Source organism: Phyllostomus hastatus, unplaced genomic scaffold (genome assembly GCF_019186645.2).
Source record: "Phyllostomus hastatus isolate PE091 unplaced genomic scaffold, TTU_PhHast_1.1 phas_contig_477, whole genome shotgun sequence".
Classification (NCBI taxonomy): Eukaryota; Metazoa; Chordata; class Mammalia; order Chiroptera; family Phyllostomidae; genus Phyllostomus; species Phyllostomus hastatus.
Window position 1 is genome coordinate 3848980 of NW_025333889.1, and position 21471 is coordinate 3870450.

Below are 21471 nucleotides of genomic sequence, written 5' to 3' on the forward strand. Positions count from 1 at the left end.
TCATCCAGACCGGTAAGGAGGGGAGGAGTCAGAGGCCTACGGAGAGGGGTCGAGGGGTCCCGGCAGGACAAAGCGGCGGCTGGCGGACCCGGTGGCAGACCCTGGGCGTGGGAGGCAACGAGCAGACCCAGTGAAGGGCGCAAGGCAGCTGGCTGTCGCCCTTCCTGCGCAGATAAACCAGGTAAAAACGGGCAGCGACACAGACCGAGCAACGCAGGGACCCAGCGCCGGGAAACAAAGCCTAAAAGCACCAATTGAAAACACCTGTGGGGGCTGAGACCCGGAGAATCTCCCAGCCTCACAGGAGAGCTCCTTGGGGAGACCCACAGAGCCCTAGAAAGTACCCAAGCCCACCTACCTGGGAGCCAGCACCAGAAGGGCCCAATCTGCTTGTGGGAAGCGGCAGAGGGGACTGAAGTCCTAGAGAGAGCGGAGCAGGCGCCATTGTTCCCTCTCGGACCCCGCCCCCACAACGTCACAACCCAGTGACTGAGGTGCCCCGCCCTTGTGAACACCTAAGGCTCCGCCCCTCATAAGTAACAGGTGTGGCCAGACCAAAGGGGGGGGCGGGGGGGAAAGATGGCTCAAACAGAATTAAAAGCCCCTAGGCCAGTACTTTTAAGCAAACGAGAGATTGCCAACCTATCAGATGCACAGTTCAAAGCACTGGTGATCAAGCACAGAGTTGGCTGATTTTGGTCACAAATTAGATGAACAAATGAAGGCTACACTAAGTGAAATGAAGAAAAATGCACAGGGAACCAATGTGATGGAAAGAAAACTGAGTTTCAAATCAATGGAGTGGACCAGAAGGAAGACAGGAACAACCAAACAGAAAAGAATGGAGAAATAAGAATTCAAACAAATGAGGAGAGGCTTAGGAACCCCCAGGACATCTTTAAATGTTCCAACATCTGAATTATAGGGGTGCCAGAAGGAGAAGAGGAAAAACAAGTGGAAAAGTTATTTGAACAAATAATAAAGGAGAACTTCCCCAATCTGGCAAGGGAAATAGACTTCCAGGAAGTCCAGGAAGCTCAGAGAGTCCCAAAGAGGTTGGACCCAAGAAGAAACACACCAAGGCAATCATAATTACATTAGCCAAGGTAAAAATGAAGGAGAGAATTCTAGAAGCAGCAAGAGATAAGGGGATAGTCACCTACAAAGGAGTTCCCATCAGACTGTCAGCTGATTTCTCAAAAGAGACCTTACAGGCAAGAAGGGGCTGGAAAGAAATATTCACAGTCAGGAAAGGCAAGGACCTACATCCAAGATTACTCTATCCAGCAAAGCTTTCATTTAGAATGGAAGGGCAGATAAAGTGCTTCTCAGATAAGGTCAAGTTAAAGGATTCATCATCACCAAGCCCTTATTATATGAAATGTTAAAAGGACTTATCTAAGAAAAAGATGATAAAAAATAGGAACAGTAAAAAGACAGCAAACTCACAATTATTAACAACCACATCTAAAGCAAAACCAAAAGAAACTAAGCAAATAACTAGAACAGGAACAGAACCACAGAAATGGAGATCACGTGGAGGGTTAGCAATAGGGGAGTGGGAGGAGGAGAGAGGAGAAAAGGTACAGAGAATAAGTAGCATGGACAATAGTCAGAAAACAGACAGGGGGAGGGCAAGAATAGTATGGGAAATGTAGAAGCTAAAGAATTTATGACACATGGACATGAACTAAAGAGGGGGAATGTGGGTGTGGGGGGGTGGGCAGGGTGGAGGGGAGTGAAGGGGGGAAAATGGGACAACTGTAATAGTATAATCAATAAACTATATTTAAAAAAAGAAAACAAACTTCTAGGAAGCTGCCGTTTAACTGACCAACACGTCTCCCCAGCCGGGCAAAACATGGGGGGTGGGGCAGGGGGGCTCAGCCTGCCTTCTGCCCAGTCCCTGGGCAGCCGGGCAGTTCTGTTTCCACGGGCAGCCTGTGCCCGGGCACCAGGGCCAGTCCTGATACTGGCTCCTTCCCTCTGCCCATCCCTCTCCACGCCTTGAAGGCATTTTACTCGAGAAGTCTTGAGAAGCCACATCGGGACTGCAAGACTGACGCCGTGTTAACCCTGAGGCCGCACGGGGCACACTGAATACAGGCACCCAAGGGAGAGCCACGGCACCCAGCGGTGCCCCAGCCGGGGGAGCCCCACGGCCCACGTACCTCTTCATCACTGGGCTCCATGAGCTGGCACAGCCAGGGGGTGTCCGACAGCTTCCTGAGCTGCTGGTCCATCTCGGTGAGAGCAGCCCCGAGCCGCTCCTTCTGAGGGGGGTCCAACTGCTGCTCCCGAGCGGGGGGAGAAGGGGGGGGAGACACACAGCTGGTTGTGCACTGTGAAGAGCTGTGGCCACAGCCAAGTCCCCACGTGCTGGGCTCCCCCCGGAGAGTTCCTACAAGGACTTCCGGAAAGTGAGTCACGGAGCCTGGCTAAGGGGTCAAACTCAGAGCCTCCCCTCCCCAGGAGTGTCAGCGAGAGAACTAAACTCTCCTTCTGTACGCAGTGGAGCAGACCAGACCCGTCAGATAACTGCAGCTGCAGGGCTGACACCCCACTTGCCCCCGCCGCCCTGGGACCCCCGTGGGAAAGGGGGCGTGTGCGGGAGGCAGGCGCTGCCCCACTCCCAGAAGCGGGCACTTTGGAGGGAGGGGGAGAGGGTACAAAGGCTGGCCTTTTGGGGCCGTTCTCCAGCGTGTGGTTTTAGCAAGTCCCGTCACCTCCTCGGCCGCCCACACCCTCACTTGGTAGAAGATGACGGTTGCCTGGGCCCTCTCTCTGCTCTGGCTCCGGTGACTCAGCAACCCCCCACTCCCACCCCCGCCCCGAGGGCTTCTGGGAGCTGCCGCCTCAGCCAGGTCTGCGGGGGTCAGGGAGGACGGGTGGCGAGCACTGGGCCTGCCCAGGCCCCAGGAGGACCGTGGCCGTGTGCAGACGTTCGAGGGGGAATTCTGTCTACAGAGACGACGGCGTCCCCCACAGGATCTGCCGTGCTGGAGAGGGGACGACGTGGCTGAGCTGTGGCCAGAAGGGTGTGTGCACCAACCACGCGGTCAGATCAAGTCATGGCCTCTGAGGAGCCTCCCGACAACGGGTCTAGGCTCCGAAGGCCAGGAAATCCGGACTAGAAGGTGCAGCCCTTTGGTGCGGCAGTGGCCGCCTCACCCAGCGGAGCCCGCCCCCAGCTCACCAGGGCCATCTTCCCGGCCAGCAGCAGCTCCGTCTCGCTGCGCAGGGCCTTCATGTTACTGACCATCTCCGGGACAAAGCTGCAGGTCAGCCCCTGCGGAGAACAGAGCGCGCACCGTGGAGGCGGCCCGAGGGCTGCACGCGCCCGGGGGGCGGGGCTGGGGGAGGGCAGGGCGGGCACCTCCGCGGCTCTGGGCCTGCTGTACACTTGGTCCAGGGACTTGGAGCTGGCGTTGACGGCGTGGGCGAGCTCCTGCTCCATGTCCTGGTGGGACTGGGCGATCTCCCGGATGCTGGAGGGAGGAGAAGCGCATCCTCATCAGGCCAGGGGAGGGGGGGCCCGGACGTCACCTCACTCTCGGGAATCAGGTGGGGACAGTAAGTGGACTGTTCCCCGAGTCCAGGGCATGTCTTCAGATCCACGAGCTGGCGGCTCTGAAGGCGCCCGCGGGTTGTAGGCTCCCATCTACAGAAAGTCTGAGCGATCTCTGAGAGACGACGACGAGGGGCCGTAAGCCAAAGCCAAGGGCAAGGGGAAACCCGCTCGGCCTCGGGAAGGGCCTGGGTGAGGACCGCCACGCCCGTGCCCGGCGACGGAGCGAGGCGACGGAGCGAGGCCCCGGCCCGGCAGCCGGGCGGCGCTGACCTGTGGATGAGGGCCCCCGCCGCCTCCCCGAACTGGTCCATCTGGGTGGCCTCCTCCTCGGACAGGATCTCCGGGTGCAGGGAGAAGGACGGCGGGCGGGACGTCTCGCACTTCTGCTTGTCTTCCCAGGACTTCAGCGTGTTCTCAAATTCCTGGGGCGCGAGAACCCAGCGTTGCACTGTCTACCACTCTCGGGGGGCGAGTGCACGTCCCCCGACAGCGAACGTGCCCGGCACACTGACGGGCCGGCGGGGCCAGAGACGGGACTCTCTTCTGCACCGGGGAACCGCCTCCCTGGCTCAACTCTTACAGCTAAGAATTTCTGGCATTACACGTGAAAACCCCTGAATCTCCTTACGGAAGCAGCGCAGGAGTGCCGGCAGGAGAGCCCCGCCCCTCGGGCAGCCCTCTTACCCGGTCTCGGGTGAGCATCTGTGCCCGGTTCTTGTGGGCGATGCGGATGTACCCCGGAGGCTGGACCCAGGCCTCTCCGTCCACCTGCACTGGTACGCCCTCGTCCCCCAGGATGGAAATCTTCACCGTGCGACACTGAGCAAATGTCACAGCCGTTACCTGTGCACTGAACTCGGCCACACAGCCTTACGGTGCCGTCCTGCCCTGCACGCCCCTGTGCACGCCAGCCGACCCCCGGGGCCGCAGACCCCACACCTACAGCCAGCCCTGTGGCCAGAGCACCCCCTCCTGTTTGAAGTTCATGGAGCTGAGTGGTCTGCACCCCCATCCCCAGGGTCCCCTCAGCCAGCACTGCACCTGTGACCACAGTGAGGTCTCGGTGACCAGACAACAGCACCAGCCCACAGCGAGACTTGCGGCCTCCAAGAGCCGCCCTGGCTGGGTCCCCGGGCACATGCAAACATGCCCGGAACTGAGCAAACTGCCAACAAGTGGTGAAGGGTGCACCGCCCCTCTTTTCAACAAAAACAGTGCCGCTAAAGAGTGATAATTGTGAAGTTCAAGCTGCCTGCAGTGGGCACAGACTGAACAGCACAGCCTGGGGGTCCTGGCAGCTGGTGTGTCAGCTCCCCCCAGCGACTCTGTGCGTGAGAGCACCACGCTCCCCACCCCCACAGACAGACCCTTCCCAGCCCAGGGCCAGAAACAAGTAACGGAGGCGCCCGGCCCTCCAGCGCCCCCACCAGCTGGGCCGAGCCCACACTTTCCCCATCTCATCCCGCCTCAGCGAGAGGGGCTAGGGCACGGGTGGCATGCACAGGGCGGGGCAGGGCAGGGGCTGGGGGACACCCATGTATTCTCCCGGGCTCTGGGCCGGGACGCATCGATGGGAGCAAGTGCAGTGAGACTGCAGCTCTGGGCCGAGCCCTGCCTCACCGCACGGGTGTGAGCCAGACAGCCCCCAGGCCCTCCCTGCCTCCGGGACCCCAGCCGGTACCTGGGCAATCCGGTGGTGCTGCAGGTTAATGACCCGGGAGACAGCCATCTGCATGCTGCCGAACACGGCGACCACCTCCAAGATCTTGTCATCGAACGACGGTGCTGAGAAAGTCTGCAAGGCCCGAGTCAGAGCTGACCTGCGCCCCCACCTCCCCGCTCGCGCTGCCACACTGGCGCCCCAACTGAAGGGGCAGCTGTGGGGTGAACTCGTTACTAAGATCCTGAAACCAGCTGCCTGGGATCAGGTCCCGAATCTGCCACACACTAGCCTCGTGACCTTGGGCAAGTCACTTCAGCTCCCTGCCCCTCAGTGCCCTCACCTGCGCGTGGGCAACACCGGTAGGCGTGCTGGCGTGCGCCTCACGGGCTGCTGTGAGGACTGGGTTAGCACGTGCGCTCCCAGAACAGCAACCAGCACTGTTCTGAAGTGTCCAGCGGGTGTTAACTGCCTTTACCGGCTCTTACGTACAAAGCAAGCCGCACCCCAAAAACCTGTCAATGCCTCCCAGAGTTCTCAGCATCAATTCCAAAGCCGTCCCCTGGCTCACACAACCCCACTGGAGCTCCAGCTTCCCTGCACCCCACTCGCTGCACGGTGCCACCCGAGAACTCTCTTCCTGCCTTGCCGTCTGGCCACTGCGCCTTCCGTCAGCGGCTCCCTCTGCCCAGAACAGCCTCGCCTCGCCACCCCCGAACCTGACCTGGCTGACCCCAAGTCATGTGCTTCAGGTCTCCACACAGATGTCCCCTCTTCCTAGGAACATTCCCAGATCACCCCACGTCGGGGGTGGGACTGGCTTCTGCATCGCACCCATGCCTCTGACAACACCTGTTGTACTCAGCCCCTCTTCTCGTGAGTAGGGTCCCCATCTGTCCAGCTCTCCACTCCAGCCCACGGGCAGTGCAAGGCAGGAGCTACGCACCCATCCCTCTGCATCACCGACAGAGCGCCCCGAGTGCCTGCCGAGGCTCCACCGGGGCCCCAGGTGGCTGACACTGCGTGAAGGGGCCACCCCTCTGGTCACCACCACCCTGCCCCCGAGCTCAGGCCCGTGCCACCCAGCACCCGTGTACGTACATCATCCTCCTTGGTGCCCCCCCAGAAGTTGGTCCCTCCGGCGTAGCTGGGAATGTTGAGGACAGCAATGCCCTGCAGACTGGGGAGCGGGATGGGCCGCCCGTCACACTGAGCAGTGGGCATGCAGGACAAGGAGAGAGGAGAGACGCAGGGCATCCGTTAGTCCTCCTCCACCGGCAACCCGCACGGGGCAGAAGGGCCAACAGGAGGCCGACGGGCCCCTGACCACCTGCAGTCACGGAGACCCCCCGGCTCACCTCCAGCAGGACCTTCTGCTCCAGGTTCTTGTAGGTTCTGTGCAGCAACTCTCTGGTCCCGAGAACCCCATACCACATCATGTTCTTGGTCCGACTCCTGGGCAGGGGAAGCAAAGAACGGCCGTGGCCGTGGCCTTCTCTGCACAGGTAACTGCAGTCGTTGCTGCAGGATGTGGGGGCGGCACCCGCTCACAAACGGGTCGGGTTCAGCCCTCCCCTTCGGCAGTGACACCTCCAGGAAGGACGTGTTCCTGCTAGGGGTCTATGAAAAGTGAGCAGAGCCAGACTTACTGGAGGAAAAGCGGCATTTCCCAAGAAAGTAATCATACCTTGAAAGGCAAAAAGGTCCAGACACTTCAGAACCTCACCCAAAGTTTATAAATCATGAGTTTTTCTGACTATAAAACCATGCTTACCACACAAACTTTGGAAAGTACAGGAAAATGCACAGGAGAAAATAGTCTCATCCCCCCACATCTATCTGTGCCGACGACAGACACTTCTGTGGTCTCCTGTCTGTCCTGGACGTGTGAGCCACGGGTGCAAGAGCCGGCCCACGGAGCCTCCCAGCCCGCCCTGCCCCCCTTCCCCCGAGTGGGACACGGCCCGTGCATCCTGCCGCGTGGCCGATCTCCGTGGGCACATCCCCGCGTCTCGTACTGGATCGACCCTTCTGGCTGGGCTCAGCACGCTCCCACTCCCCAGCTCTGACCACACAGCAGCGGCCCCGGGCCAGCTTCCTGTCACTGCTTTAGTGACATCCCCAGCAAGAGCCCTCGGGGCCTCTCGTGTGGCAGTCTTCTGCCGGGGGCTCGGGCTCGGGGCCCTGACCCCGCCCCAGCAAGAGGCCGGGCCGCCCCGCTGGCCCAGGACACGCAGCGGCACCTCCACGCGCACTCTGTGCGGTGATCCTTCACGAGAGGCTCACGACTCTCCTGAGAGACTCAGCCCCCGCTCTCCTCAGGCAGGGTCACTCGCTTTCTCACGCTGAGTTTGCCCCAGCCTGGCCCACCCCAGGGGAACCCTCCTCCAGGCTGGCCTCCTGGGCTTGCCCCTGCTCCCACCCAGGCATCCAGGCTCGGAGTCCGTGCCCCGCCTCAGCACACGGCGCACGGTGGCCCCGCTGACCCCAGGAACGACCTCACGGGCCAGGGGAGAAGCGAGGGAGCCTCGAAGGACGCGTCACACAGCACCACCCACCTGCACTTCTCGGGGTGCTCGTCCCGCTTGTTGTTGAAGTCCAGGGATATCTTCGCATCCAGGCCGATGCCGAAGTAGTTGTTCATGACGCACTTCTCCGTGTAACACTCCCTGCAGGGGGCAGAGCGGGTCCCACAGCCTGCTCGGCACTTCCGCCCCCAGCCCCCGAGCAGTCCTCCCTGGGGGCAAGACTCTGGACTTTTTTCTTTCTCTTGGTGACAGTTTTATTGAGAAATAATTCACATGCCATATAACTTTCTCATTTAAAAGTATGACTTTTAAAAAATATTTATTTATTTTTAGAGATTAGAAAGGAGGGAGAGAGAGCGGGGAAGAAACGTCAATGTGTGGTTGCTTCTTGCACACCCCCCTACTGGGGACCTGGCCCACAACCCAGGCCTGTGCCCTGACTGGGAATCGAACCAGGGACCCTTTGGTTCGCAGGCCGGCACTCAATCACTGAGCCACACCAACCAGGGCTGAAGTGTACAATGTGATTTTTAACGCATTCACAGAGTCACGTCACCACCACTACAACCAGTTGTAGAATTACTGCATCACCCCAGAAAAAAAGGGCGCATCGCACCCCCTAGCCAGCAGTGCCAACCCCTCCCCAACCCCCGGCGACCACCAGCCTGCCTCCCGTCTCCACAGACCTGCCCCGCTGGGCACTTCCTGTCAACGGGACCCTACAACAGGGGCCCTTGCGCCCGGCTCCCTTCAGTGAACGGTGTTTTCGGGGTTCGTCTGGCTCTGTGTTTGATCCCCTCTACTGGCCCAACACCACCCCACTGTGGGGACAGCACCCATCGGTCCGTGGGCACCGGGGCTGTTTCACTCGGGGCCAGTATGTGCCCACACTCGTGCACAGGCGTTCGTGTGGACGGGTCCCTTCTCTCTTGGGCCCCCCCCAGGAGCGGGACTGGGACTGCTGGGGCCGTGCAAACTCTGGGTTCGGGGGACCTGCCAGGCTGTCTTCCAAAGCGGCTGCCCTGGCCCACATTCCCACCGGCAACGTCACGCCTGGTGATTCCATGGCACATAGACTGTTCCTCAGGACATCCCCCGGTCGTCTCGGACCCAGCTAAAGCAAGTCCACTAGCCCGAAACGTCCCTCCCAGCCCCGCGGCAACCCTTCCCTTCCCCACACCCACCGTGGCAAGAAATATCCCAGCTTCTTGCCCCATCGGGCCGCGGGCATCACACCTGGGGCTCTAGGGCCCCGATTCCCCTCCAGGGCAGGCGGGTGAAGGGGGCGGCCCTGACCCTCCACCCCGAGGAAGCAGCAAGGAGAAGAGCACGTTCGTGACATCCCCGGCAGAAGTCCCCAAGGAAATGCAACGGGGTGGGTGGGCTCGAGACTACGGCAGGGGCCGGGGTCCTGGCACGTTTCAGGGGAACGGGTGTCTGCAGCCTGCTCTCACAAGTGATGACCGCATGCCCATGTTTTTATGACACACTCAACGCAAGTGCCTAAGAGCTGGGTGGGAGCACAGCTCTGGACAAAACTGAGACCGCACGCCACCCAGTACCTGCAGGTCCTGGGGGAGAGAGGGGGCCGAGCCAGAGAAGCGGCCTGGGACGAGGGGCACGGGTGGCGGGACGGGGCCCAGGGCCTGGGGGCGGCGGGCAGCAGGGGCCTGGGAAGTGCGCCGGGACGGCTCCCGGAGGCCATCGCAGGCAGAGGCTGAGGGACCAAGGCCTGGGCTGGTGGGTGACGGCCTGGGCTACCGGCCTGGGCGAGGGTGGAGGAGGGGAAGCACAGTCTCCCCACGTGAAGGGAAGTCTCCCCGTCTGAAGAGGACAGAACGAAGAGAAGCCAATGGCCCTGGCTGCCCAATATGGACCCTCGGGGGTCTCACCTGAGAGAACGAGTGACAAATGAAATGCTGAGTTCGGGGGCCCCGGGGCACTGACCCTGGAGGACGACAGCTCTGGTCTTTTTGAGGAAACGTCAGGGAGGGTCAAGGCCGGAGCCCCAGCAGCCCTGCGAGGGGCCCGCAGTGCAGACCAGACAGCAGGCAGCAGTGTCGGGTCTGGGGGGGAGGGGGTGCCAGGCAGCAGGCAGGCCAGCACCTGGCAGCAGGGTCTGAACCCAGGGCCCTCCCTGGCTCGCTGACCTGATGGGGCCGCCGCTCGGCACCCTCCCGGCCCTGCCCTCCTCAAACGCAGAATGCCCGCTGCTCTCCCCACCACACCAGACACACACTCGGCAGCTCTTAACCAATACCACCGGCCGCTGGCGGCCCGAAACGCGCTCGCAGCCAGCCAAAAGGGAAGCCCGGAAGGGTGGGCTTGCACACCCCTACGTGTCCGCAGCGGCGTGTATCCACACTGGGACAGACTCAACTCAACGGCTGGCTACAGCCCCTCCGCCTTGGGGCCCGGCGGGGCACAGGGCGACGAGGGCACAGGGCAGCCCGGAACATCCCTCCCCGCACCCCTCCCCGCACCCCTCCCCGCACCCCTCCCCGTACGTCTAAGCCCGGGACAGCGTCTCCCTGGAGACCGCCAGGGGGAGGACCCGGCCCAGGGACCGGGGCACCAGGCGGGGCGGGGCGGGGGTCGACCGCACGGGAGAGCAGCAGGACAGCGACGGGGAGAGGGCAGGGGTCAGGAGGAGACACCAGCGCGGGCCGGCCGAGGGACCGAAGAGCAACAGTGAAGGGCAAGTGCAAAGCCAGGCACCAAGAGGAGTTTCTGAACCTCAAACACCACGTCTGTTCAGGAGAGGCCGACTCGCGACCACCGGGGGCCTGGGAGCGAGCCGGGACAGGCCCTGCGCCCCCGAGCCCCCGCAGGCACTCCCGCCCCCCCCCTCCAGCGGGGGCTTTCTGTCTCCCCCATCCACCGGCACCAGCTGAAGAGGACCCCCGAGGCACCCCCGCCCACCCCAGCACTCTGTCCCCAATTCGCCCCTTGGCTCACGCCGTACTCACAGGTTTTCCGGCTCGGAGTTGAAGGGGTCAGCGTTTATCAACAAGCGGCTGATGACCGAGCCCCCAGGCAAGGAACCAGACATCCCGGCACGAACATCTGTGAGGGACACAAGGGCGGGGGCGGGCCCGGTCAGGAGCCCCCGCGGCTGACGGACACGTCGGACGTCTCTAAAGCAGCGGACGAGCAGGTCCACACGCTGACGACGAGGAGTTGGGCATGGGGAGCTGCCGTCACCAGCCCACACCCAAGAAACACACACACACACACACCCGGCGGCAGGAACCGATGCCAGTGAGACAGTGTACAGACCCCCGCCAGAGCGGCCTCTGGGCGTCCAGGTGCCCAGCCTGGGGAGGCTCCTTTCAGAGGGATGAACCCAGGGACACCCCAGGGACAGCAGCCTTCAAGCCCCCGGCACCCATCTGAAGTCTCTGAGCCAACCCTGAAGGCAGGGACGAAGCCCCGCGTTTGAGCGCCCGGCCCGGCCCGGCCCAGCCTCCCGGTGAGGTCTTCCTCACTGGCTGACCAAAGGCCTCGCAAGTGCAAGGGCCCACTTCCCAGGGGCTTCTGGAATTTCCTTCTGACAGGTGAGTCGCTAGAAGCCTCCAAAGCACTCAGGGGGCGGACGGTGCGGCCAGGAGGGCTCGGGACTCGGCCCGAGCTGGTTCAGGGGGTCTGCGGGCCACACTGCAGCGCTGCTGCCCTCGAAGGCAACAAGTCCCGTCCCAGCTCCCCCGAGGGAAGCAGCCACGGGTGTTGCCTCCACTTTATCGGAGCAACAAGCGAGCACGGGGAGGAAAGAGCTCAGGGCCGGCCCTTCCGGCGGCTGGCTGTGCTGCTGCTGCTGTGATCACGCTAGAAATAGTGGTGCCCCTGCCCGCCCCCCCCCTCGTCCCGCACAGCCCACCTGCCCTGCTCTTTTCCCTCAGGATAACGCCCACCTACCCCTTGGCACCCAGCTAGCTGGCTGGAGGATCACCTGCTCCAGGCACCTTCCTGGGGCCCCTGAGCAGCAGGGTGGGCGCCGTCGGCCCTCTGTCACTGATAAGGCACTTTCGTGCCGTGACCTGACTCTGAGAGCCCGTCCTCACTCCCGAGGAGGACAGGGACCTGGTCTCACTCATTCCCACAGGCCCCGGACCTGGCAAAGCCACAGGCCCCGGACCTGGCTGGCTGGCTGGTCGGCGCGTCCCCGACGCCCTCCCGCCCCCAAGGCCCTCCCTAGACACCCTCGGCCAGGGAGCCTGGCCCACCTGGGGGCGGGGACACTCACTCGGGAACAGGATCTTCGTGTTCAGCGTGGGCAGGCCGTCCCGGTTTCCTGGCTGGGTGGGGAGAGAGGCAGAACTGCCCAGTGACAGACTTCCTTTGCCTATCAGCTTCTCACACGGGGACTTGGACACTATAGAAACAGGACACAAAGCCATCAGACTGCCCGGGAGGGACCACGACTGCCCGCTGGGAGAGCTCACTGGAGAAACACCAGGTGGAGGGCCAGGGGAAGCGCAGCACTCACAAGCCACTGGGCGGCCCGGGCGGAATGGGCGAGATGAAGACAGAAGCCCAGAGAGAGAGAGACGAGGAGGGCACAAGGAGAGGCAGGTGGGTTTGAATGCCACCTAAAGAGTGACAAAGGCCACCAAGGGTGAGGCCGGGGCAGGGCACGGGGGAGGCTAAGCCCTCATCATACTAAGGGCTCGAGGGGCCAAGCCGAGTTCTGCGTAGGAATGACCACGGAGTGACCTCTAAGGCAGATGTGCCTCCCAGGGTCTTGCTGGGCTGCAAGGGAGGGGCCGCGCACAGCCAGTGGGAAGGGACGACCCTCCACGTCGGGAGCCTGCGCTGGGGGCTCTGCTAGGAGGGGTAAGGGTCCCCGGGCAGACGGCCCGTGCGGCTGGGTGCTGCCCTGGCCACCATGCCAGGCTCAGGGAGCAACTTCGCACATGCACGGAGCCCAGCTGGCTGCAGCCGGGAGGCCCTCAGCCCCACTGGATCTGGGGTGCACGGGGAGGCCCTGGGGAAAGCACACTGCTCAGCAGCAGGGCCCCCCCGGAACCCCCACCGGCCACCAGACAGACCGCCCGCAGCAGGTGGTGCACAGAAAGGCCGTGCGCCCTGCCCTTCCTACTGCCAAGTGGCCGGGGCAGCCACGAGAAGGCACCCTGAAACCTCGCTCGGCCAGCTGCTCGAGCAGCACGCAGGCCTGGCCGCAGCCCCGAGGGCACCCAGGCCGGCGGGCTGTACCTTTGCGGAGGCTCCTGGGCTTGGCAGCCCCGCAGCTGTCTCTGTGGCACAGCCTGTCGTCCGGCTTCAGGTCCTTCTTCTCCTCCGTCTCGGGGAGACCCAAGACAATCCTCTCCTGCTCCTGGGTCTGCGCATTCTGCTCATCGACAGCTGCACGGGGCAAGAATGGGCACGGCTCAGCCTGTGGGCGTGAGCCGCAGACGGCGCCAGGCTGGCAGAGGGCCTGCTGGACAGACTCCCTGTGCGTCTCCCAGTCTTATTTTTTCCAAGTGTCCTCCTGGCTGCGGCTGAGACCCTGAAGCTCCCACCTCATCCTCACTGTCCCCCGGGCTCAGTGCCCTGCACACCAGGGGCACCGGGCGTCCAAGCCAGCAGCCCGAGGAGGAGGACCCGAGGCTGGAGGACGCGCAGAGAAGGTGAGTGAAGGCCCGAGAGCCCAGAGCATCCCCGGGGGACTGACAAGGGGTTCCACCTTGTGCACCCACCAGTGTGTAGCTGGGAGGTCATGACCTTATTATTCTCACTGAGGCAAAAAGCAGGTGGATCTACTCAGAGTAAAGAGGTGAGGGCTGGGAATGCGTCAAACACACGTGGAAAACACACAACGGTTTCTGAAGGTAAGGAGAGCGTGGACAGCCCAGGACAAGGAAGAACTTGCTGAGGAGGGAGCGGACGGGTCCCGGCGAGATGGGAGGCAATGAAGTTCACGGGTCAATGTGGCTTTTCACCGATCTCATCCGAGCTTAGCAAACTGAGCCCAGCAGAAGGGCGCGGCCGGCCAGGCAGACCTGTCGCCCTACGTCGGTCTCCCTGCCTCCCCCAGGGAGGCTGACCAGGGACACCAGGCCCCGGGCACCCTCTGCACTGCGGCCAGCCCTGCTTCAGACCCCACGGTGCACACGGTCCTCCCACCCGTCCAACCCCTCCTGCTGTCGCTGTCCCCAGGTCCAGCCTCTTTGTCCACCCGCTGCCTCCAGGCAGGGCCACCCCTCCCGGTGTCCTGGGAGCCTCTCGGTTGTGAGCACTGGGGCTCTCCTTGAAGCACGGTCCCCAGGCAGCCCGACCTCCAGGTGGACAGGGGCCTGTCCCGCAGGGCTGTACCCGAGGTTGGGTGGAGTCCCCACAGGCGAGGTCCCTTCCAGGGAGCGGTGGAGGCCTTTCTGCCACCGTGCTCGGAGGAAACCGGGCGCCGTGGCCAGCGCCCGCCTGAAGAAATCGCCCTTGTCACGGAGAGACCAGCTACCTTTCTCGGTGTGTTCTATGATCTGGCGAATCGCCTTCTTCAGGCTGTTGGCCCGCAGCATGAGCTGCTCCCGCGGCCGGAATATCTGCGGCCGCGCCGGGCACGCCGGCCCCACCGAGCGGTCCACGGCCGAGCCGCAGCCACTGCCCAGCCCGTCCCCGTCCTCCACCTCCTCGGCGATGGTGGGCGGCGGGGTGGACAGAGAGGACGAGGCCTGGGACTCGTCGTCCAAGGTCTTGAGGAGAGAGTCCAGCTTCTCTTTCAGGACAGAGCACTGGACGGGAGCAAGCAGAGCGGAAGGGAGTGGCACGAGGCTCCTCTCTGCCCCGACGCCCTCCCACCCGGGGGCCAGGGCACAGACCTTCTTGGCCATGACCTCCGACTCCTCTGAGCTCTCGGTGGTCTTCTCGTAGGCCTTCCCCACTCGAGCCACGAAGTCCTTCACCGTCTCACAGAGCACCCTGCGGGGGGAAGCGCAGGGAGACGCTTCTAGAGAGACAGCTCTGGCTGGGAACCCGGCGCCCGCACGGTGGAGCCCGGTTCTGCCGGCCCACCGGTACTCACTTGGCCGATGAGATCACCACCGAGTGCTGGTCGGAGGTCAGGATTTTAGAAAGGTGGGCCGCAACAGAGTCTTCATAGAAGAGAATTTGCTGCACCTATGGTCACCCCAGAACAGGGCAGGGCGACCATCAGTCCGCCGGTGACCTCCTCGCCCACGGCGCCCCAGCCCCGCCAGCGCCACCGGGAAGGCCACAAAGGCTCCCCGAAGACGTGCACGGATGGGCCTCAGTGAAAACTTCAGCACCCTCGGGCTCCTTCACCCCTCAGCCCGAGGCTCACCAGCAGCAGCCCATGCCAGGAGCGAGCCCGCCGCCGCCCCGCGGCCACAGGCAGCGCTCCTCCGCTGAGGCCCCTTCCCGGCAGACGGCACGTCGGTCCGCCTGGCGGGCTCGAGGCCCGGCCCCTCCCCTCGAGACGGGAGCGCCCCTCCCCACACACGTCTGCCTGCCGACACAGGGGAGCTGACCCTGCGTGGTGAGCCCACTCCAGGCCTTATCCCAGCGGCAGCGAGCTCCACCGCTGGCTGACAGCACCCATCTGAGGCTTCGCCCAAACACTCTTCCTCTCCCGAGAGGTGCGACCACTCTCCACTCGCAGGCCACGCCGCAGCAGGCCCAGCCTACCGGCGGCTGCCCCAGCCCACTGCGCTCCGTCCACCCTGCCGACTGGCAGGCGGCCCCGGGCAGAGCACTCCCTCTCCTGCTCAGCCAGCAGCCAGCTGCCCCGGTGGGCCTGAGCGCAGTGATGGGACCGGGGCTGTGCTGCCGCTGGGTAGGAAATGAGGCAGGCAAAGCTGCGCCCTGTGGAGCTGGTAAGCCACCATAACCACCCGGAAATGAAAGAAGAGCCGAACGTCGTCGAGCTGGCACAGCCAGCTGCACGAGGAGGCACCCCAGGGGACAAGGGGCGGCGGCAGGGGTGAGGAGAGTGGGAAGCCCTAGGAGACTGTCCCCACGAAGGACCCAAATCCTGATGGCGAGCAGGAAGCTCCCAGACGACCCCAAAGCCCGGGGAGGTCGGAGTCCATGGGGCCCCAGCTCGGTCCTGAGCTGCCCCTGAGCCTCTGCAGGTCGGACTAGGGAGAGGATGACAGCGCAGGCAGGGCTGGGGCGGGCGGCCGGAAGGAAGTACGAACCTCGGAGCCCTCGCTGAGGTCCTCGGTGCCCGTGCCGGTGGCGGAGGAGGCCTGCCGGCGCAGCTTGGTCTCGTAGGCCATGACGCTCCACCTGCACACACAGGGGCGGGCGGCTCCCAGCAGTTGGCCCACCTCCCGGGGCGGGCCCCACACCTCCCGCCGCAGGCCCGGGACCCTCCCGCCGGTTCCAGCTGTGTCTCCAAGTCCCTGACCTGGGCTCCTCCCAGGACGAAGGACTGTCACTACGGGACAGAGAGCCACAAGCCCTCGGCCAGCAGCCAGCTCTTCTCATGCACAAAACGCACAGAACCCCCCGTAAGTGGAGAAGGAATGGCGGGGGCGCTGAGATCACACCCCCTGACGGCAACCACAGGGTCCTGTGAGGGGACGTGTGGCGTCTCAACACCACCAAGTCACCACAGGCTCCGGCGGGTGGGACCTCAGACATGCGCTCAGAACTAAAGGCAGTTCACCCCAAGGATGCCGAGGGGTTGTTGAAAGCACAGAAACTATGCACCCAATACTTAGGGTTCTTCTGGGAACAGAACATGAAGTACAGAGAAAGGGCACCCTGCTCACAGGTGTCAGGTGAGGGCTGCAATGGTGGAAGGGGACAGGGCCACCTTCCTCGGTGGCCCCAGTGGGTCAGGCTTGGCCTCAAGAGAAGATCTGATCACTGGGCACCTAACCTGTCTGTTATCTTTTTCATAGTCTTGGTCAAAAGGTAAAGACTACCAGGAAAGTAATTTCTACTACTAACTGCAGAAGGCCTACGGTTTCCAGGGACCCTGGTAAGAACCCCTGGTTGAGGCGACCTGTCTCCGCCCACCCCCCCCAAGCAGGCAGCACCGCCACGCACCCACTCACCTGTCCAGCATCTTGGTGCTGGCTCTCTCCAGCTTCTCCAGGATCTGAGGGAGCTGAGTGTCGTCGTCACAGGCCGAGCCCCAGCCTAACACACGCGCCAGGTCATTCCCTGTGCCCAGGGGAAGCACGCCCAGCTGACACTGACAGACACGGGGGGAAGACACGGCCTTGAGCCCTCTTCGTCGCTGACCACGGTGGCTTAACTAGAGAGAGTCGCTTCCAGGAGCAAGGCCCTGCCACCCCAGGCAGAGCCACAGGACAGGACAGATGGCCTTTCAGGTCCCACAGCCGAGCCCCCCTCTGCCGCAGGCCGCACCTCGCCGGCTGCCCTGTGGGGGCCGCCTCTAGAACCTCGTTCGCCAAACCGCGTCCTAAATCCCCTCCCCTCCCACTGGCACGGCGATGGCCTCAGTCCTGTCCCTGGCTGCTGGGCATCTGGATGCTGAAGAACCCTCTGTGGCTCCCCACCCCCCGTGTCTCCCTCCAACCACGCCGTCTGACTCATCACTGAGGCCAAGCTCATCTTCCAAAGACATCACTAGTGTCGCTTCCCCCTCTAAACACACTTTCAAGGGCTTCTGAGTCCCATCCAAACAGGTACCAGGACACCCAGTCTGGTCACCAAACTTGACAATGTCCCAGTGCTCAGCCAACATCCCTCTATCTGCCACTCCCCAGAGAGACCCCTTACATTGCTCAGGCCTCGGCCCCCTGAATCCCCACCCCAGAGCTCCCACCAGGCCAGGAGAGCACTCAGGAAGTTCCAACTGCAACACGCAGTGTGCAGGGAGGGCCGCTGGTCCTCCCTAGGCTCTGCCAGACCACGGTCACCCGCCCCGGCCATGAGGGAGGCCCCCCACCCTGCTGGGGACAGCGAGCTGGAAGGTGAGGACCAGGACATGTGGGCACTGGGTCCCCAGAGCCTGAAAGAAGAGGCAGGGGCAGGGGTGTGAAGGCATTGCAGTGGGCCCCCTGCTGGAGAGGCGGCCCTCCTGCCCGTGAGACTCCACCAAAGTGAGGGCGCAGAGGAGGAAGTTGGAGACGCAGAGGAGCAAGGAGCCACACCGGGCCCTGGGAAACTGCATTAGGGAGTCTGGATTGCACCCTAAAGCCAAGGGGTCACCTAGAGATGCTCAGGGTTTCATGCGCAGAACTGCTGTGGGGAAGGACCCTGGGGAGGGTGGATGGACGGAGGCCCAGGGTCAGCAGCATACAGGGGTGGCAGAATTGAGCCCAGCAACTACGCAGAAATGAGGAGGGCGAGGGAAAAATTAAGAATAGCCATCAGATCTCTAGCTCGTTGTTGGGTGGATGATAATTTCCAGACTCTAAGGAAAAAAATGTGGGCTGTGGAGGCTGGGCGGGGTGGGGGCTCAGCGCAGGAAATGAGGGGCTTGAGGTGGGGTGGGGCAGCCAGGAAGATGAGGAGCACCAAGGGGTGGGGTCCAGGGGAAGCCAGGGGACAGGGGGTGAGGAGCACATGCCACAGGGAGGCCGGAGAAGGTAAGTGCTCACTGAGTTCCCCTGACTAGATGAAACCGGCCTTCCTGACTAGCAACAATGAACTTGTAGGTAGGTCATCCTAGAAGTCAACACAACTTAACACAGGACCTGAGTGTAGTGCCCAGACTTCACCACTAGGGGGCAGCATCCTCTTCCCTGAGCAAGTGGCCTCGCTGGGGCTGAGCCGTTCAGGTCCACCTTCCAACACCACTCCAGCGCCCGGGCTAAAGGCAGACTAAACCCAGCCCACCCCACCTCCCAGGCCCGCCTACATGGAGAGTCAGGCCCAAGACTTGAAAACAGCATGTTCAAAGCAAATGAAAAACTAGGGAAAATATGACCGACAAAGATTTTATAGCCCCAATATGACAATAATCCTCAAAGAAATCAATTTTAAAAGGTAACTAACTACCCCAATAGAAATCTAGTCAAGGAACATAAACAGGTGATTCATTTAAAAATTCATGACTGAGATGTTTGACTTCACTAGTATTAAAGAAAGAAAAACAAAACCTACCCTTTTTGCCCACTTACTGGGCAAAAACAAAAAGGGCAGCAACAGGTGCCCGAGGAAGGGGGCGGGGGGGGCAGCTCTCCGTGGCCCCGGGAGACGAGGCCAGCGTGGCCCGGAGGGAGTCTGAGCGTGGGTGCCCCTGACAGGGGCTGACGGGGCCGGGTCCACGTGGTCCCCGCCAGGCGTCTTCACGGAGCGGCCCAGGCGGACGGCGCGGCGAGGGAGCTAGCCCAGGGCTGGCAGAGCTCCGCCCGGCGGGGAACCACCCCACGGACCTCCACCCACTGCCGCAGGGCGAGCTCGGGGCCCGCCACATGCTGCTGTGTAAAGTGCCCTGGCGCAGCAGCTGGACTCAGAGCCGCACGACACCTCGAGCGTGTCGCCGAGGGGTCTGGGGACAGTGACCGGTGGCAGCAGTGGGCAGCGACGGAGGGGGCAGGGAGTGGAAACAATGAGCACTTGACTTTTACAACCAGAAAAATCTGCTTTTAATACCAAAAAAAATTAAATCCAAGGGGCCCCAGCTGTGACTTTAAGTGCAAGCCTGCTTCTCTCCCTCCCTGGACAACAAGGGGCATCAGGCAGTAAGTTACTCTACACGACCCAATACGGGGCAGGAGGGGACGAGGCAGGGTGGCAGCGCCACCCAGACCTGCTCCCAATCCGGATTCGTCCTGCAGAGGAAGGTCCTTTGTGTGCCTCGGTGTCCTTCTAACTGTGAGGTCCCTATTCCTGTGTAACAGCCCCAGGATGCTACCACGCCACCTGCTCCCTGCTGCCAGACCTCCGTGGGCCCCCACCTGGGAACGGCGCTCCGCGGGCTCACAGACCACGCCCCGCGACCGCCCAGCCGCTCTCTAACTGCGGCGCTGTGCCCGAGGGTCTGGGCTCCCCCGCGGTCAGGTACCTGTTTGTGGAGGTTGAGGCTGTCAATCTCAGAGAGGACCCAGCCCACACTGCCGTCCCCACCACACACCAGGATCCGGAATGTGTCGAACTTCTGGAACAAGCGTAAGCTGCGGAGGAAGAGAATGTCAATGAAATGAGGTGCATTCTGACTGACAAATGACAGCCAGTAGGCCCTGGGCTGGGGGGGCCCCATCTGTGCTCCCCATGCAGACCCTGCACCCCCTCCTGTGAAGAGGCCTCTCCCAGGTGCTCGGCCTGCAGGGGTCACTGGGCACCTGAGAGCAGAGGGCTCCCACCAGGGCCCCTGAGCCCACTCCCCACTCGGCTGGCCCCACGCCCAGCCAGCCCCCGCACACGGGGCGCAGGAGCCCAGGCTGCAGGATTCTGTCCACACTTCACCTTCCCTCTGGGTCCCTGCGCCCTCCCAGATGGTATGGCCCATCCCTCTCCCCTCCTAATTCTATCTCCATCCCCCTCCTGTGCTCCTCGTGGTCACCCCACCCCTTGCACGCAGCGTCCCCTTCGGGACACCCACAGCCTCCTCTGCTCACTCCTCACCCACGTCCTGAGTGGCCTCATCTACGTTTTGGCTTCAGAGATGACGCAAATGCTGATGACCACAAATGACCTGAATGACCCTAAACCAAGACCTCCAGGCTTTCCTGAAGGACAATACCTTGCACTTGCCTACCCAACGGGCCACTACAGTGTCGCATGGGTAGGCACCTCCTTGTCCTAGGTTCCCATCCTTGGAAAACAGCAGAGCCACCATCAAACCGTCACTGGGCCAGACGCCACTGTCCCAGCCACAGTCGCTTCTCTCACAAGCCCTACCAGAGCCCCCTCCCAACCTCACATCCCCTACAGACACCTCCAATTCCTGCCACAGCGTGGTCTTCCCAAAACAGGTCTCGTCAAGTGTCTCGCTTTAAGAAGTTGCCCCTTGTTTCCAACAAAGGTTCAAGGCTCTCGGCCAGTGCCTACGACCCTCCCTGGTGAGCAGCTTCCGCTCCCCCGGATGCCCCCAGTCTTCTCCCCTCTGCACGCACAGCACCTCCTGCCTGGCGGGCTCCAACCCCCCTCCCTGCCATGACATAACCAGCTCCCTTCAAACGCCAGCTCAGGGAGAAACTCAGAGACCCCCAGTGTGATTCATAAGCTCCTTCCCCAAGTCCCCACAGAAGCCGCACGTCTCCCTGTAAGTGACGGACGTCTGCGTGTGTCACTGCGCCTGCAAAGTGAGCATCCAACATAACAAACCTCTCGTCTGGCCTCCCTGGAGGAAAGCTTCCCCAATACTGAGCAGCCAGAGAAGCAGTGAGGCAGACCTGTGACCCCGACCTCAAAAACGCCCATGCCACTGTCCACTGACACACCTAAACAGCGTGTGCGCCACGCCAGGCAACAGGTCAGGCCACGTTCAGGTCAGAAGTGCGTGCACAGCTGAGACTCACACTGAAGACTGGAAGGACAACCAACTCAACTAACTATTACGAGCGAGCACCTCTGCCAGTGGAATTTGAGGAGGTGTGTGGTTCAAGAAACACAGTCTTTATTTCCCATTTTAAAATGTATGTTTGAGCCCTGATTGGCGTGGCTCAGTGGACTGGGCATCATCCCACAAACCAAAAGGTTTGCCAGTTCGATTCCCAGTCAGGGCACATGCCTGGGTTATGGGCCAGGTCCCCAGCTGGGAGCGTGCAAGAGGCAACCAATTGATGCGTCTCTGACATACTGATGCCTGTCTCCCTTCTCTTGCTCCC

At 62.4% G+C, this 21471-nt stretch overlaps 1 protein-coding gene across 6 annotated transcripts in view; it reads right to left on the reverse strand.

Annotated features, from left to right (window-relative positions):
- DGKD (diacylglycerol kinase delta) overlaps nucleotides 1-21471 on the reverse strand; it is a 107156-nt gene that overhangs the window by 13149 nt on the left and 72536 nt on the right. For all 6 annotated transcript variants that reach the window (XM_045845629.1, XM_045845628.1, XM_045845630.1 and 3 more), the window contains 18 exons: nucleotides 19707-19815; nucleotides 16783-16922; nucleotides 15916-16006; nucleotides 14781-14875; nucleotides 14578-14677; nucleotides 14217-14490; nucleotides 12974-13123; nucleotides 12003-12131; nucleotides 10729-10825; nucleotides 7790-7900; nucleotides 6590-6686; nucleotides 6333-6440; nucleotides 5253-5366; nucleotides 4256-4390; nucleotides 3842-3993; nucleotides 3377-3488; nucleotides 3197-3289; nucleotides 2172-2291 (listed from right to left, as the gene is read on the reverse strand). In XM_045845629.1, coding sequence (XP_045701585.1) covers nucleotides 2172-2291; nucleotides 3197-3289; nucleotides 3377-3488; nucleotides 3842-3993; nucleotides 4256-4390; nucleotides 5253-5366; nucleotides 6333-6440; nucleotides 6590-6686; nucleotides 7790-7900; nucleotides 10729-10825; nucleotides 12003-12131; nucleotides 12974-13123; nucleotides 14217-14490; nucleotides 14578-14677; nucleotides 14781-14875; nucleotides 15916-16006; nucleotides 16783-16922; nucleotides 19707-19815 — 2227 coding nt within the window. The remainder of the gene's footprint in view (nucleotides 1-2171; nucleotides 2292-3196; nucleotides 3290-3376; nucleotides 3489-3841; nucleotides 3994-4255; nucleotides 4391-5252; nucleotides 5367-6332; nucleotides 6441-6589; nucleotides 6687-7789; nucleotides 7901-10728; nucleotides 10826-12002; nucleotides 12132-12973; nucleotides 13124-14216; nucleotides 14491-14577; nucleotides 14678-14780; nucleotides 14876-15915; nucleotides 16007-16782; nucleotides 16923-19706; nucleotides 19816-21471) is intronic.